Below are 14,706 nucleotides of genomic sequence, written 5' to 3' on the forward strand. Positions count from 1 at the left end.
CAGAAGGAAGTTCACAGTAAAGTAAATGCATAATAGCTTTTCAGACATGTTTTATATATTTTATATTTTTTAATATTTTTCCCCATGTGACTGTGGCAGATTGCAAAAATGGCTCCAATAATTCCTCAGGCTCCTGATTACATACCTTTTTTCAAAGATCTTGCCTTTCTTCCCATCAAGAGGTGGCATCTACTTCTCCGTCCCTTAAATCTAAGTTTTTTCATGTAACTTGCTTTGACCAATGACATACTTAGCAAATGTGATACAAGGAGAGGCTTGAAAAGTGCTTACACACTAGGGCTTTCCTCTCTTGCTGCTGGGAACCCTTCTGGCACCATGCCAAGAAGACTGGGCTAGTCTGCTGGATGAAAAAAGGCCACAGGAAGAGATGTCCCAGAAATATCAGTAGGCCCCGTTGTTGTCATGCAGAGCAGATGGGCCATCTCAGATCGATGACCCTAACTGCCAGACGTACAGAATCATGAGCAAATAAATACTTTTAAGTCCCTAAATACTGGGATGTGGTTTGTCATATAATAAAAGCTAACTGATTCAGTAATCAATTTATAAAACTCAGTATTTTACACATCAACTCTAATTAAGAACATATAGATTTGACATGATTGTAAGAACCATTTAAATCTATTTCTGTACACAATTTTATATTTTGAAAAAAGTTACCTTTTGAACATGTAACTCTACATCTTGCTGTGTACAGCTTCCAATTTTTTGATTCACTTTTCTCACAACACCTTCTACGTCTACGATACTCTCTTTGTTGATGCTGTCAAAAGAAAAAATTTTCAACTTTAATCATCTCATCAGAGGTGTCAGAATTCATTTGGTGTTTCAACAGTAAAGCTGAATATATTAAACTCTTCTTTAATACAGTAAGCCACTTGAGATAAAGTCAGTCTATTTAACCTACTTACAGTAAGTTATTATGTAGCACACCTTGTGAGATTCCTTGAAGAGATGATTTTCTAGATGCCATAATTTAGTTACCATTCGTAAAATACGCTGAACATAAATGGCAACAGGACTAGCACTGAATTGTGAAAAGTAGAAAAAAGTCTTTCAATTATTCATTAAAGAACATTTCCCTTCCTATAGTTGAAATTTACAAACATCAGCATTTCCTATAAGGAGAGGCATGGGCTTCAATTAATGCAATTATTGGTATGTAATGGAATTAAATAATAAAAGAAGGTAAACTGAAAGTATTTCAAGGTAATAAAAAGAAGTTAGGTTGCAGCAATTAAGCCCTCATTGCCTATAGTTTCTGAGTACACACTGTCATTGGAATTATGGCAGACAGCCTATAGCATTGTGCAATCCCATTTAAGGATGTCTATATGAAGCTCAATATACATTAAATGGGTCTCCTATGCAGTTTAATTTTATAACAAACTTGAATTCTGAACATAAGACACTCAAATTCTGAAATATAAAATAGATGAGGTAGATTATTGAACTCACCAATTGATTATTTTTTGATCTCTAGTACATAACAAAGGGAGAAAGGGTATAATCCCAAATGGTGGTTCCTGTACAAAATGTATCAGTTTTACTTTTGTGTATATTATTGTGCTGACAGAATGTATCATAATACATTTGTGGAAAAGGATTAAGATTTAACTTTCAGTTCTTGGAGAGTGATGTGGAGAACATCATGGCGGCTCAACTGGCCAAAACTATCAATGTAAAACTACCAATTAAAACTCTTGGCGGGGGGGGGGGGGGGGGGGGGGGGGGGGGGGGGGGGGGGGGGGGGGGGGGGGGGGGGTAACTGGAGCTGCTGAAGTAAGGTGAAAAGAGAAGGAAGGAAGAAAAATGCAAGATAACTGGGAGAGAGTGGAGTTCCTGACACAGCTGGCATAATACAAAGGGCAAACATGTATCAGGAAAATCTGTTCTGGACTCAACTGTTTATCTGCTATGTCATAAGCCCCAGTTACCTTTTATATTAACCTTTCATGGCTCAAGTTCCAACCTAGAATCCTGCAGAACAAATGACAAGAATCTAAACAAAACAAAAGAAAAAAAAAAGAGAAAGAAAAAAAAAAAAAGACAAGATTTAACTTTCACAGGAAAACTCTATTTATTCTAAGGAATTGTGTCCTTAGTAGTTGTAGTGCCATCTGACAAGATTCCAGAAATCCAACAATCCTTATTTTACCCACGAGAACACCACAATCCGTTTCAATGAACGTTTGCTCAGGGTTGGAAAGGATCAAAATGAGGATAATAGGAGCAAAGTGGTGAAGAAAGGAAGAAAAATTTTCCTTTTTTCACTTTACCATACTGCTTAGAATCCTATTGTGTCTGATACCAACTTTAAAAAAAACAAACCAACAGCATAGATATTTATTGCACTCTCTTAAGTCTCCTGCACTAGAACTAGTACCTAATTACTAGCTAAAATCTTGTGCATTGAAGAAACTCAGAATTTACTGTGGCATACTGTTAAAGGGTTTTCTAACACTGGCAATCTAGGGTCACTGAATCTTCCTTCAGTGTGATTTCCACCTACCAGTCACTTCTGTTTGCATGAGTAAACTTGATACAGCCTTCGTGAGAATTCTGTTGCTTATCTCACACGTCTCCATGAGGAAGGCTTTTCGTTACTGATCACATTGTGCTTCATTGAGTAACCTGTCCGGCCCCAACTAGAGCTCCACTCTGCCACATTCCTGTTATGATCCTGCCCCTTTTGGGTCATCCCCTTGACTCCTTAGTCAGAAAATCTTCAAGCTTACTCAAGTTAAACTACTCTCAAGATTGAGCACTAAGCTAATATCCTTTCAGAAAAAAAGCTGGGGTGTGATCAGACACTCTGCCCTACCTAACGGTCCAATTAAAGAAAACAAAATGTTCTTTCTCCCTCAAAAGTACCAGATGGCTTCTTCTATCCAGGACCTGAGACTTGTAACTAAGTCTAAGTATACCTTTAGTACTTTATTTAATTCAGCAATATTATATGATAAAATACTTGAAGAGCTAGAGAAAAAAATAACCACCATTTTAAGCATCATTTCTAGTACCAAACAACTCACAAAAAGGACTTCTGAAAACCTAACTTAATTCTTAAACTAGGGCCAAAGATAAACTTCTATCACAAATTAGTCTACTGAACCAATCAGAAAGAAGGTAGAATTAACCAGATACAGAGGATGCTTATAATTTTTTTTTGGCTTTCCAATCTCAGTATTATCTTCTTATTATACCTAGCAGCTATACGCTGTTAACAGATACTCTTTAAATACTCTTTATTATTACTCTTTTGATACTAGTAACACCATTCCATGATTTTTTAAAACCTTGGATAATTTAGCCCTACTACAGCTACATCCATATCTATATCCATCTAACCTTATTTATTTGTAGACACGAATGAATTCAGTGTAAAATACATTAAAACAAAACAAAGAGTCAAATTTGTAGAAAACAATCAGACCAGAACTTTCTAGTCCGCATTAATAAAGGGTTATAGAGGGTTTTACGTGTATGTATGTGTATAACTAGAGTCAATGGAAGAGGGATAGGAATCTTTGAATAAGCTACTGCTAGAAGGATGATATTCTACTTTTAGAAAAAGTCTAATTTATATGATTTTAACTGATATTGTATGTTAAGATGGCTTAATACTTTATAGTATATACAGTATAGTTTGCTGTCATATAGAGACCCTATTAAGGTTTCAGCTTTACATTCTGAAACTAATATACCACTGTATCTTATTTTGAAAGAGGAGTATGTCTAACAGACAACTAAAAGCCTTGGGTTTTTAGAGGATATGGCAGGAAAAAAAATCCATGGTGGAAAGCAGAGGAACTCCTGGGAACTATTTGACTGTAGAAGAAATGGATGAAGTAAATTAAACACATCTTTCGAAGAGCTAAGTCAGCTATTTTTATTATTATCACCACCTCCCAACGCACATTACTACTGTGCTGTGTTCTGTACCTCTTCCATTTTCCAACCACCCTTCTGACCCTGCTTATAAATAGTCACTCTACAAATAAGTTAAATTAGTTATAGCCTTGATATTAAAAATACCCTAATAAGGCTATCCTGTTCATGTTATCCACTAGAAACTGCTAACAATCAATTTAATAGTTTACTTCTTTTTAAAAAAAAATTTTTTTTTAATGTTTTATTTTTTATATTTGAGAGAGAGACAGAGAGCGAGTAGGGGAGGGGCAGAGAGACAGAGACAGAATCTGAAGCAGGCTCCAAGCTGTCCGCACAGAGCCCAACGCGGGGCTCAAACTCACAAACCGTGAGATCATGACCTGAGCCAAAGTCAGACGCTCAACCGACTGAGCCACCCAGGCACCCCTAATAGTTTACTTCTAACTTAAATTGTTTTTATAAAATAAAATTTTAAAGAGCATCATTCTTTATATCAAGTATTTTATAAAAATATTTTGATTGGCTATCAAGTTTTTATTTATTTATTTTTTTAAACTTTTTTTTTTTTTCAACGTTTATTTATTTCTGGGACAGAGAGAGACAGAGCATGAACGGGGGAGGGGCAGAGAGAGAGGGAGACACAGAATCGGAAACAGGCTCCAGGCTCTGAGCCATCAGCCCAGAGCCTGACGCGGGGCTCGAACTCACGGACCGCGAGATCGTGACCTGGCTGAAGTCGGACGCTTAACCGACTGCGCCACCCAGGCGCCCCTAAACTTTTTTTTTAAACATTTATTTATTTTTGAGACAGAGCATGAATGGGAGAGGGTCAGAGAGAGAGGGAGACACAGAATCTGAAACAGGCTCCAGGCTCTGAGCGGTCAGCACAGAGCCCGACGCGGGGTTTGAACTTACGGACCGTGAGATCATGACCTGAGCCGAAGTCGGACGCTTAACCGACTGAGCCACCCAGGCGCCCCTCAAGTTTTTTTTTAAACAAATGATACAATGTATGAATAACTCAATTATAAAACATGCAACTTCGGAGAAAAACAAACAGTACTCAGGTATCTGAAGGAATAAAATCCCATCTTTCTACCACGACTGCCATATAGTTTACTACTTAGGGCCTCACCAATAACCTCAGGGGCACTTTTATTATCTGTAGTTGTTATCAATCTTGAATTGTTATCAATTTTCATAACTATATTATCTAAAAAGCAACAAACTAAAATAGATGCTCATAGTAATGGCCCTGTCATTAAAAAAAAACTCAAAACTGGGGGTGCCTGGGTAGCTCAGTCAGTTAAGCGTCCGACTCTTGATTTCAGCTCAGGTGATGATCTCACAGTTCATGAGATTGAGCCCCATGTTGGGCTCTGTGCTGACAGATTCTCTCTCCCTGGGGTTCTCTCTCCCTCTCTCTCTGCCCCTCCCCCCCCAAACCTTAAAAAGGAAGAATGTGTAAAGAGGACTTCAGGGGCGCCTGGGTGGCGCAGTCGGTTGAGTGCCTGACTTCAGCCAGGTCACGATCTCGAGGTCTGTGAGTTCGAGCCCCGCGTCGGGCTCTGGGCTGATGGCTCAGAGCCTGGAGCCTGTTTCCGATTCTGTGTCTCCCTCTCTCTCTGCCCCTCCCCCGTTCATGCTCTGTCTCTCTCTGTCCCAAAAATAAATAAATGTTAAAAAAAAAAAAAAAAAAAGGACTTCAAAGATTCTGTTAAAAAATTGTTAGAACAGTTTCAGTACTTGAAGGAGGTAAGCTTCATAGTCTAAAATAATGTACTAATGAGTAATGCCTTAGTCTTCAATGTTGCCAAAACATTTTTAAAGTTCTTAGCTTATCTCTGTAGTGCACTGAATTCTTACTCTCAAGTCTTTGCTCCCCTATGATAAGTATTCATCCACACCTTTGCCATGGCTTCAAAGTATACAGAAAGTACTTCTTTGTCTTGTGGCTTTGGGTTTGGCCATATGAGTTGGTTTATATGTCAGTAGATATGATGCCGGTAAAGGTTTGAAATACACTTGTGTGGCTGAACTTGCCCTTTAGCATTCCTGCTTTTCTCCATAAGATCATCCCTAAAGATCATTCCTAAAAGGAAACTGAGAAACACAAGGAGCAGACCAGGACACAAACCACAGCTTCAAAACAAGCCTAGATGAGCTGAGCTTTAGCTCAAATATAAGAGCAAGAAATCAAGGTTTATTGTTGTATGCTGCCAAGTTTTTAAAAAAGTTTTTTTTTTTAATGTTTATTTTGAGAGACAGGGAGAGAGTGAGAGCATGCAAGTGGGGGAGGGGCCGGAGGGGGTGCAGAGGATCCAAAGACGGCTCTGCGCTGACAGCAGAGAGCCCCAAGCGGGGCTTGAACTTGTGAACCAGGAGATCATGACCTGAGTCAGAGTTGGACACTCAACTGACTGAGCCACCCAGGTGCCCCTAAAAAAATTTTTACTGTTGGTAAAGTATACAGTACATAAAACTTACCATTGTAACCACTGTTAGGTGTTTAATTCAGTGGCACCACCACCACTATCCATTTCTAGAACTTTTTATTATCATATAACTCTGTACTCATTTAAATAATTAACTCCCCATTTACTCCACCCCTCCCCCCAAGCATAGCTACTGGTAACCTCTATTCTACTTTCTGTCTGTATGCACTTAACTACTCTAGGTACCTCAGGTATGTGGAACCATGATATCTGTCCTTTTGCGTCTGACTTATTCCACCCAGCACAGTGTTTTCAAGGTTCATCTATGTTATAGCTTGTATCAGAACTTCATTCTTTTTTAAGGCTGAATAAAATTTCATTATATGTACATAAAACATTTTATTCATACATTCCTGTGCTGATGGACATTTAGGTTGTTTTCCATTTGGGTTATTGTGAATAATGCTGTTAAGAATAATAGCATACAAGTATCTGTTTAAGGCCTTGCTTTCAATTCTTTTGGGTATCTGTCTAGAAGTGGAATTGCTGGATCATATGATAATTTTATGTTTAAATTTTTGAGGAACCACCATAGTTTCCACAGCAGCAGTGCCATTTTACACTTCCACCAGCAATGCATGAGGGTTCCAATTTCTCTACATCCTCACCAACACTCATTATTTTTCTTTTTCTTTTCTTTTTTTTTTTTGGTAACAGTCTTCTCAATGGGTATGAAGTGATATCATTGTGGTTTTGGTTTGCATTTCCCTGATGACTAGTGATACTGGGCATCTTTTCATGTGCTTATTGGCCATATGTATATCTTCTTTAGAGAAATGTCTATTCAAGTCTTTTGTCCATTTTGGAACTGAGCTGTTGTTATAAGTTATTGGAGTTTTTATATATTCTGGATATTAATTCTTTATTAGATATATGATTTACAAATATTTTTTCCCATTCTGTGGGTTATCTTTTCACTCTCTTGATAGTGCCCTTGGATGCACAAAATGTTTTAATTCTGATGATGTCCAATTAATCTAGCTTTTTTGTTACCTCTGCTTTTGGTGTTATACCTAAGAAATCACTGCTAAATCCAATGTCATACAGATTTTTGGCCTATGTTTTCTTCTAAGAGTTTTCTAGTTTCAGCTCTTGTATTTAGACAGTTGATCCATTTTGAATTATTTTTATTTCTGGTGTACAGTATATATCCAGTTTGGCATATGGATATCCAGTTTTCTCAGCACCATTTGTTGAAAAGATGGTCTCTTTCCCATTAAGAAGTCTTGGTATACTTGATGAAAATCAATGGGCCATATATACCACGGCTGATTTATGGGGTCTCTCTTCTATACCATTGGGTTATGTGTCTAGCCTTATGTTAGTACTACATACGTTTGATTACTATAGTTTTGTAATAAGTTTTAAAATCAGGAAATGTAAGTCCTCCAAATTTGTTCCTTTTCAAAACTGTTTTGGCTATTCAGGGCCCTCTGAGATTCCACATGAATTTTAAGATGAATTTTTCTATTTCTGCAAACAATGTCATTGAGATTTTGACAGGGATTGCACAAAATCTGTAGATGGTTTTGGGTAGTGATATCATGCTACAAAGTTTAAGGTGGTTTGTTACATAGGAGTTTTTTTTCCAACAGCTGACTAATAATACAATCTGAAGTTTAAAAACTTATAAAATTAAAAAATATGCTTGAGGGGCGCTTGGGTGGCTCAGTGAGTTAAGCGTCCGACTTTGGCCCAGGTCACAATCTCACAGTTTGTGAGTTCAAGCCCCGCGTCAGGCTCTGTGCTGACAGCTTGGAGCCTGGAGCCTCATAGAATTCAGATTCTGTGTCTCCCTCTCTCTCTGCCCCTCCCCAGCTCATGCTTACAGTCTGTCTCTGTCAAAAATAAATAAACTTAAAAAAAAAAATGCTTGAGTTCAAAGCTCTCATCTGATCCTAAAAAAGGGCTCTGAAGTAAGTGAAAGTTTATTTGTATTTATCACATACACACTGCAAATCTCCACTGTGTAGTATGCATTGTAAAGGGATTTAAGGGGCACCTGGATAGTTTGGTTGATTGAGCATCTGACTCTTGATTTTGGCTCAGGTCATGATCTCGTGGTTTGTTGAGATCAAGCCCTGTGTTGGGCTCCTCACTGGTGGCATGGAGCCTGCTTGGGATTCTCTCTCTCCTTCTCTCTCTGCCCCTCCCCTACTTGTGCTCTCATTCTCTCAAAATAAATAAATAAACTTAAAAAAAAAGAAATTTAAAGGAAGATATACAAAATTTGACTATGAAATATTAGGGTTGATTTAATATCAAACACAGCAGAATTTATCCATTCAAGTGAATATTAAAATTTGTTTTTAAATGTTAATTTTTGAGAGAGAGACAGAGTGCAAGTGGGGGAGGGACAGACAGAGAGGGAGACACAGAATTTGAAGCAGGCTCCAGGCTCTGAGCTGTCAGCACAGAGCCGGACGCAGGGCTCAAATCCACAAACCGTGAGACCATGACCTGAGCCAAAGTCGGACGCTTAACTGACTGAGCCACCCAAGTGCTCCCATTCAAGTGAATACTGAATTCTTCTTCAAAGTGACTGTTCAGGGAAAGGTTGTAGGGACCATAAACACATCTCAAAAACAGCACTGCCTACAACAATCTTAAAACAACTTATCTGGAATTACTTCTTGGTTTTGTCACATAAGTTTTTTTTTTTTTTTTTTTGCGGGGGGCAATCTCATTTATACCTATTGTTTACTACCTGTCAGAAATGCCAAAGATCATGATAGAACTCTAGATGGGGGAAGTAAGGAGACAAAATAATAATAATAATAAGTAAATAAAAGAGAGCGGCATTAGAGATGCAAGGAATAACATGTTTCAAAAAGGAGAGAGTAATATATCAACTATGGGGTTAATACAGATAGAGATTAACCTTACATACAGGATTAATACAGACAGATATAATTAATATATCAACTATTGGTTAAGTGGCTGTCTCCAAACATTTTTGGTAATTTGATGTCCTCTATCAATAAAAAAAATCTAAGGGTACATACCCCAATATGTATATATTTTATCTATCTTAAAATTATATACATGTAATCCTAAATGTAGGTTATTATACTTATACAAACGTAAATTCAGGGTACGCCTCATAATTAGCTACAGTGAATGCAGATCCATACTTTACACAGTCTTCCCAATAATTCCCAATTTTGGAGCACGGACATCTTGCCCAATATGATTAGATTATCATTAAAAAAAAAAACAAACTGCAGAATGCAGCTGATACAAGGATCTCACTCTAAGAGTATACATGTGTTAGTGTTAACATTTTCTCATTTGTGCTTATGTTTAAATTTTATCCTCAATCTGTGGTCTCCTTGGTTGAATGTTTTTTAAGCCACCTGTCCTTTTTCTGGGAGTCAGTCTATCATTTTAATACATATAAATAAGTAAATATAATGCCCCAAACCAAAATGAAGCACAATAAACTGCAATTGGTTACAATACGCCAAAGTGAACCAGAGTTAGGGTACCAGTGTTAGCTCCTTTTTGTTATTGGAATCCTGCAGTCTTGCTTCAGGGACCTCACATACTATATGCGACATGTGACCTTCTGAGATGCTATCCAAGTGACAGGCCCAGGGTTTATCTATAAATGAACTATTAGAAAAACTCAAACTCTTTCTTACTTTTTAGATAAGGAAGGAAGGGAAATAAATAGCAGCTTAATTATTTTCTTTCTTTCAATGGATAATCTTGAGCAAATCATACTGTGAAGACCACTGAGATAAGAAAACAAGAATCATAAACATTGAGAAAGGCTGTTGGGTAGGTGATTTACTGTCCATCAGTGAAAGTTTCATTTCTGTACAGTCCACAGGTGAAAAAGTATTTAACAGCACATGACTTTAGTTAAACAGATCACCATTGTGCATTTCAACCACAGAGAAATAGATCTGGGAAAGAAGTACTTTGTGTACCTCTTGTTGCTGGGTCCCAGTGTGAGGTGCTGACTCCAGCAAGTTGTCTTGGAAGAACAAAGAAGAATCACCTCCAATTCACACTCACCAACTGCCCCTCACCAGTGAAGGATGGGAAATGGCAGGGTTTGCTCTTATGTTTTAAAGTTATTTTTGAAACGCTTTTTTATACATTGTTTCAAAAACTTTTTTATTATAAAAGAATATACTTATTTATTGTTACAAATTCTAATGTTAAATAATCATTAAAATTAAGTTTAACTTTCCCATCATATACCCAACCTCTTCTTCTTATAATCATGGTTTACTACTTGGTCTATACACCTCCAAATTTTTTCTCCTTTGCAAAAAATATGCAATGCTTCATAAATTTTGTGTTGTCCTTCTATGGTAGTTTTGTTCACTTTCCTCTGTATTTTTTTTAATGCTGAAGAAGTAAGAGTTTCATTTTTACAGCTCAAACAAAACTGATTTATATATATATAAACACCTAAAGTATTATTATTCCCACATCACTGACCAATTTCCTTTTATGTTCCAGTTCCTGTGTGAAGTGCTTTACACATATACCACTTCACTTAAACTTCCCAAAGGCCTACAAGATAGGCATTACCACCGTTTTATAGTTGAGAAAACTTATTAGACTCTGTCAGAGGTCAAGTAAGTAGCCTAAGATCACACAACAGTAAGATCATGTACTGATTACTGCACTAGAGTATTCTGTTCTGTTACAGACTCAATGAATTACACCAAATTCTAAATACTCCGAATACATCATCAGCTCACTCTGAAATAATACATTCTCATTTGTAGAAGCTCACGAGCTGCCAGATTCCTTTATAGTTTATGTGAAGTCAACTGGAAATAACAGGCCCTTCACAAATAGTTTTCATATTGCCCAAGAATTGTACTATCCACTTGTAACACTGATGCATCTTAATGTCCTGCTATTATTGCCAGCCTCAATAGAGGTTCATCAGAATCTTTGTATAAAACAATATGATGTTATTACTTAAAATTATATTTAACTTAGAAATTAATCCTATAAACTGAGAATTTTTGATTTTAGACCTACTTTAATTTTAAAGCACTTCATTAAAGTTTTCAAAACAAATGTTGAACTAGACAAAAACAAATGTAAAAGTTCTGTTTCTCCTTCAATAGATAAATATCTCAATCTAACAAAGAAGTATAAACCATCTATATGCAGTTTTTCAAAGAGTTGCAATCAGGGGCGCCTGGGTGGCTCAGTTGGTTAAGCATCCAACTCTTGGTTTCGGCTCAGGTCATAATCTCACGGTTGTGAAACTGAGCCCCATGTTGGACTCCGTTCTGGGTGTGGAGCCTGCTTAAGATTCTCTCTCTCTCCCTCTTCCTCTGCCCCTACCCCACATATGCGCGCTCTCTCTCTCTCTCTCTCTCTCTCTTCAAAAATAAACAAACATAGAGTTGCAATCTACAGCTGTGTAATGACCTAGCCTACCTCCACCAACTTATCTATATGATACTCAAGGAGTACTCACATGCCCACCTCTCTCTGGGCCTCAACTATACATGATATATTCACAAACTTCCATCACAGCACCTATAGCATGTCTCTGTATGCAGTTGTTAATCTATTTTTGCCATCTCCCCAAATTAAGTTCCTTATGTGATAATGTGCCATTGTATACCCAAGCCCAGTAGGGTGCCTGGACCAGAGGAGGTACTAAATAAGTTTTCTAAACCAGTGAGATTTCCTCTGAACATTATTTGATATTTTACAGTTACAAAAGCTAATGTAACAAACTGAAATTTCAACTTACCAACTAAATAAAATACCTATTTTTAGATGAAAGATCTAGAAAGGAAAGAAAATGCACAAACTTGTATGCAGTGAGGTGACTCACAGAATGAAAAACACACTTGTGACTCACCAGCTACGAATAAATCACTTAACCACAATGACTAATATGAAGAAAAAGAAAATAAAACACCTATATGTACAACTAGCAGTCTGAAAAAGCCTTTTTTTCAGAATCCAAATATCTCTAGGCTGGGTGGGAAGAGGGGTTTTATAGAAGCACAAATACCAAAATTCAATTTTTAACTTTAACCCTGCCATTCAAAATAACCATAGCCCTTTACAGTAGTTACTATAACTTCAGCTTGAAACTTTAAACAATGTTTTACATTCACTGTAGTACTTAATAGCAGTCAATACAAAAAGGCCTCTAGGGCAACCTTTACAAACATTTTGTCTTTACAAAACTCAACCATAACTAATACAAGACTACTCTGTTCATTACTTTAAGATGGTACTAAATAAAATATAATCTTTTAAGAAAAAAAGGGATGACTTCTTGCTTCAACTTAAACACCAGCTACTAATACTAAGGTTAGAAGAGTAATGTCAACCTAAGATGGAGATCCACAAACACAGGCCTGGATAGGTATCCCATCTTCCTGCTCCAGACAAATTCATTTAAGGAACACAAACCATTTTGGATACACAATTAAGAACCTCTTCTTAAAGATCTCTAGGGAATAAGATGTGCCAACCTTCCTATGTAGCTCATTTAGTTGCTTCATTTTTATATGCATTCAACCATGAGAAAATTGATCCTTCCAACAAATTGATTAAAATAATGTGCTGAGGAGTCCTGTGGCACTTAAATCCAATTAGTGAGTCAACTTTTCAGATTAGTATATTGATGAATTGGATATTCCTAAGAAAAGATAAGTGGGGAAAGCAACTGACCTCATATTAAGTGCCAATGTTGCTCTTAAGGAATATATTCAAAAGCTAAAAACTGCTAGTGGTATAATCTAGTTAGTAAGGGAAAGATAAGCACTTCAGATTTAATATCTAAAGTAAATGCTAAGATAGTTACCTACTTAAGATATTAAAAGTGACCTCATATTTTGCCTTTTAAATGACTGGGAAACCCCAGCTGGAACTATCTGATTTGATATTTTTAATAGTGGACTCCTTGCTTTTTTCCACCTGGTATATGGCCAGAGGGAATAGAGTTAAATGTAGGGCCTCATGGAATTAACATATAAATACCATTATTTCTGCCACTTTGTTGTATAGGAGTTCACATGTTTTAAATGTCCAGTCTCTCAGGGTAGCACACTATTCAAAATGGAAACACCTTGAGAATAAATAAACAGTCCTTAGGCACTCCTCTAGTACGAAAGATAATTGCAAGCATTTCACATATAAGATCTGATCTAAGACAGTATGAAAATTAACCAAGGATTAGAAATGGCTTTTATCTTATGGCCGTATTTCTAAGCATGCTATTTTCCAAACCAAAGATTCTAGCAGAATGGGTGGTTGGCTGACTCACTAAGCTGCTACCTTTCTAAAGTGAATGCATTAGTAAAGAAAGGATTTTTGCTTTATTTACGTAAGAGTCCACCAGAATTTATTTGTTGCTGTCCATGTGCTGTTTTTAAGCATAATACAAGGCTGACAATATATTAAGCAACGGAACTCCTAGTGTTCTCCAAATTTTTCTTTTTTCATTATACTTAGAAACCAAGGGATAAAGAGGAATAAGATACTGAAGAGTTCAACAAAACAAGGAAAATAGGCAGCCTACAAACTTCTATTTTCATTATAAAGTAGAATACATTCCACTAGGTCCAGCTGAGGAATAAAAATCAACTGTTGTGCCACAAATACACAATCTACTCCTTAACCTTTGTGTTAGATTATGGGATCAGCAATCTATGGGGGGCAGGTCAAAAGAAACAAAGAGAAGGGGGAACAGTGGATAAGGATGCAGTGAGGGCAGTTCTGGGAATGGAAATGGCTTGCATGAGATCAGAAGAGGACAGAAGAAGAAGGAGAAAACAGGGAGACTGGTAAAAAGATCAGAAGTCTTGATGAGGTCCAACAGAAGATTAAGAGACATGGGACAGGTAAAAAGATGAAAATTATGGTTAGAGAGAATGGCCACTGGAGTTTAAAATTAAGTTCTAAGGGGCAAAATCCAAGCGGCAGCCACAGAAGTGAGCTTTTGAAATAAAGCAATGATAAACTAGTGGAAGAAAAGGAATTTTAAGGCCAACGTATTCCAAACGGACACCTAAAAACATTTAGAATGAGTTGACTTAAAATGGGAGGGACAGGATACCGTCAGCCAGAAAAACAAAATGGCTTTGAGTAAAACAACCTTCAGTCTTTGGACTCTTCATGAACTCAAAAGGCTGGAACTTCTCTCCAATTTACTTAACAAAGACAAACTTAGGTGATACTGCCAGCTGCCTATCCAAACCCACTCTCCTTTTCTTCATGGCAAACAGAACCCCACCCCCGTTCAGTATCTACTCTATCTGGCAAGGTGCTCTCAGAGAAGGTGAGTGCATCA

General features: G+C 37.1%; 1 protein-coding gene across 3 annotated transcripts in view; it reads right to left on the bottom strand.

Moving 5' to 3' along the window:
- Positions 1-14,706, bottom strand: part of DARS1 (aspartyl-tRNA synthetase 1) — a 64,551-nt gene that overhangs the window by 20,973 nt on the left and 28,872 nt on the right. For all 3 annotated transcript variants that reach the window (XM_043573323.1, XM_043573322.1, XM_043573324.1), the window contains one exon: positions 682-784. In XM_043573323.1, the coding sequence (XP_043429258.1) occupies positions 682-784 (103 nt within the window). The remainder of the gene's footprint in view (positions 1-681; positions 785-14,706) is intronic.

The sequence above is a fragment of the Prionailurus bengalensis genome, chromosome C1 (genome assembly GCF_016509475.1).
Source record: "Prionailurus bengalensis isolate Pbe53 chromosome C1, Fcat_Pben_1.1_paternal_pri, whole genome shotgun sequence".
In the NCBI taxonomy this organism is placed as follows: domain Eukaryota; kingdom Metazoa; phylum Chordata; class Mammalia; order Carnivora; family Felidae; genus Prionailurus; species Prionailurus bengalensis.